The sequence below is a fragment of the Penaeus chinensis genome, chromosome 33, assembly GCF_019202785.1.
Source record: "Penaeus chinensis breed Huanghai No. 1 chromosome 33, ASM1920278v2, whole genome shotgun sequence".
Classification (NCBI taxonomy): domain Eukaryota; kingdom Metazoa; phylum Arthropoda; class Malacostraca; order Decapoda; family Penaeidae; genus Penaeus; species Penaeus chinensis.
Window position 1 is genome coordinate 35,700,939 of NC_061851.1, and position 2,500 is coordinate 35,703,438.

Consider the following 2,500-nt stretch of genomic DNA (forward strand, 5'->3'; position numbering starts at 1 on the left):
GTCGCATGCTGTTCAGACCCTCACCTGAGAATACACAAAAGAGGAACTACAGTATGAGAAACAGAATGAAAGAACCTAAACCCATCAGTCAAAATACCATACTCCAGAAGATAAGAGAGAAAAACAGCCAACTTTGTTAATAGATTTGTTTTACAAAAGAATTCTGATGTACTATAATAGAGCATATTAAAGGAATATCAGGAATTGCCGTGTTAACAGTGAGTAAGTGAGTGAGTGAGTGAGTGAGTGAGTGAGTGAGTGAGTGAGTGAGTGAGTGAGTGAATGAATGAATAAATGAATGAGAGAGAGAGAGAGAGAGAGAGAGAGAGAGAGAGAGAGAGAGAGAGAGAGAGAGAGAGAGAGAGAGAGAGAGAGAGAGCGAGAGAGAGTGAGAGAGAGTGAGAGAGAGAGAGAGACAGAGAGTATGAGAGGAGTGAGTGAGAGAGAGAGTATGAGAGGAGTGAGTGAGAGAGAGAGTATGAGAGGAGTGAGTGAGAGAGAGAGTATGAGAAGAGTGAGAGAGAGAGAGAGAGAGAGAGAGAGAGAGAGAGAGAGAGAGAGAGAGAGAGAGAGAGAGAGAGAGAGAGAGAGAGAGAGAGAGAAAGAAAGAGAGTGTATGAGAGGTGTGAGTGATTGAGTGAGTGAGTGAGTGAGTGAGTGAGTGAGTGAGTGAGTGAGTGGGTGGGTTTGTGGGTGAGTGGGTGGGTGGGTTTGTGGGTGAGTGGGTGGGTGTGTTTGTGGGTGAGTGGGTGGGTGGGTTTGTGGGTGGGTGGGTGGGTTTGTGGGTGGGTGGGTGGGTGGGTTTGTGGGTGGGTGGGTTTGTGGGTGGGTGGGTGGGTGAGTTTGTGGGTAGGTGGGTGGGTGGGTGGATAGGTGGGTGGGTTTGTGGGTGGGTGGGTGGGTTTGTGGATGGGTGGGTTTGTGGGTGGGTGGGTGGGTTTGTGGATGGGTGGGTTTGTGGGTGTTTGGGTGGGTGGGTGGGTGGGTGGGTGGGTGGGTGGGTGGGTGGGTGAGTCACTATGAAATATGATACCTGTCTATATCTGGGCACACAAGTTTTCAGTAACATAAAAAAAGAGATATACCATACCATAAATTTATATTTCTATATACTGTGATATTTTACAAGAAATATAAGACCAATATCAGTAAACTAACTGCTTTGAAAGTTATGAACCTACACTTCCAAGAGAGAGAGATAGAGAGTGTGAGACTAATATCCAGAGAAAGAGGCAACAAATATGAGTATAAAAATCTGGAAAAGCTCCATTAAAAAAACACTAAATGTGATTATAAAAAAAAAATAATAAAATAAAATACAAAACTACCATGAATTATTGTTTGCACTGTATTTCCTTTCAGATTTCTTTCATTACTATGGCTAAATTTTCATAAGTGAGTGATTCTGAGATAACATGTATAACCCACTAATGCAATGATCTTCTAGGATCTACATCAGTTACATAAAACTGAAGTATAGAGCATGCCTTCCAGAGATTTGAATATATCTTTTGTAGATTATATTCACAACATGCACTATGAAAGCCAACACCCTTAACTAAAGAAAATGTTGAAAATATTTGACCATATTATTTAAACATGCATCTAAAAATGAAGAAAGAGACAGACTTTGCTTTGATGTGACCAAGGAACAGAATAACAAACCAAAGCATGGCATGTTCCTGTAGAGAAAAATCCATTCTACTCTAAATAAATATGCCACACACAACACAATGAACACTGCCCAATAACCCATCTCCAGTTTTCTCCAGAATATGCTTCTCAAACGGAAAATTGGTAAAAATCATACAGAGTAACCAAAAAGGTATTTGGGAAAAATCCAGTGAAAAATTTCCTCTATGGCCATCACTATACTACTATGATTCCAGCCACTGTCATAACATCTGAGAATAAGTGGTAAAAAATAAATTTTAATTACTACTATGATTCCAGCCACTGTCATAACATCTGAGAATAAGAGGTAAAAAATAAATTTTATGTGAATTACTGCAGAACAGTGTACTGAAACCAGTGTGGAATCATTTTGTATGCTCATATCAACAACAGTAATTGATAATTATCATACGACCTCTTCTCCTTTCTAAATTTTAGCTTGACACACATGGTAAAGTATATGAAATAATCTAATGCTCTGCAGTAAAAAAAAAAAAAAAAAAAAAAAAAAAAGCATTCATAGCAGCCCTTTTCAAAACCTTGCCCATGCATAACATTAACACTGTTTCAAAAAATATTCATCTGCAAGTGATAAATAAATACAATAATAAATAAATAAAAAATAAATGAAAAATAAAAAATAAAAATTCAAAAAAGGGCTGGAAAAGGCACACAGAGCATGTCATATAAAATCTTGCTACAGAAGCCAAGAAGAGAATAAATGGTGATACCATCTCCGGTAACTTACTATTGGAAAATATAAGAAACTGTATTAATATATAAGGAAAAAAATAATAGCATAAATCATGAATATCATGAAAATCAT

The 2,500-nt window shown here is 38.0% G+C and overlaps 1 protein-coding gene across 4 annotated transcripts in view; it reads right to left on the minus strand.

Moving 5' to 3' along the window:
- The window catches only part of LOC125042974 (kinesin-like protein KIF13A), a 203,800-nt gene that overhangs the window by 1,858 nt on the left and 199,442 nt on the right, over positions 1–2,500 (minus strand). For all 4 annotated transcript variants that reach the window (XM_047638836.1, XM_047638837.1, XM_047638835.1 and 1 more), the window contains one exon: positions 1–24. This exon is cut by the window's left edge and continues 1,858 nt beyond it. In XM_047638836.1, the coding sequence (XP_047494792.1) occupies positions 1–24 (24 nt within the window). The remainder of the gene's footprint in view (positions 25–2,500) is intronic.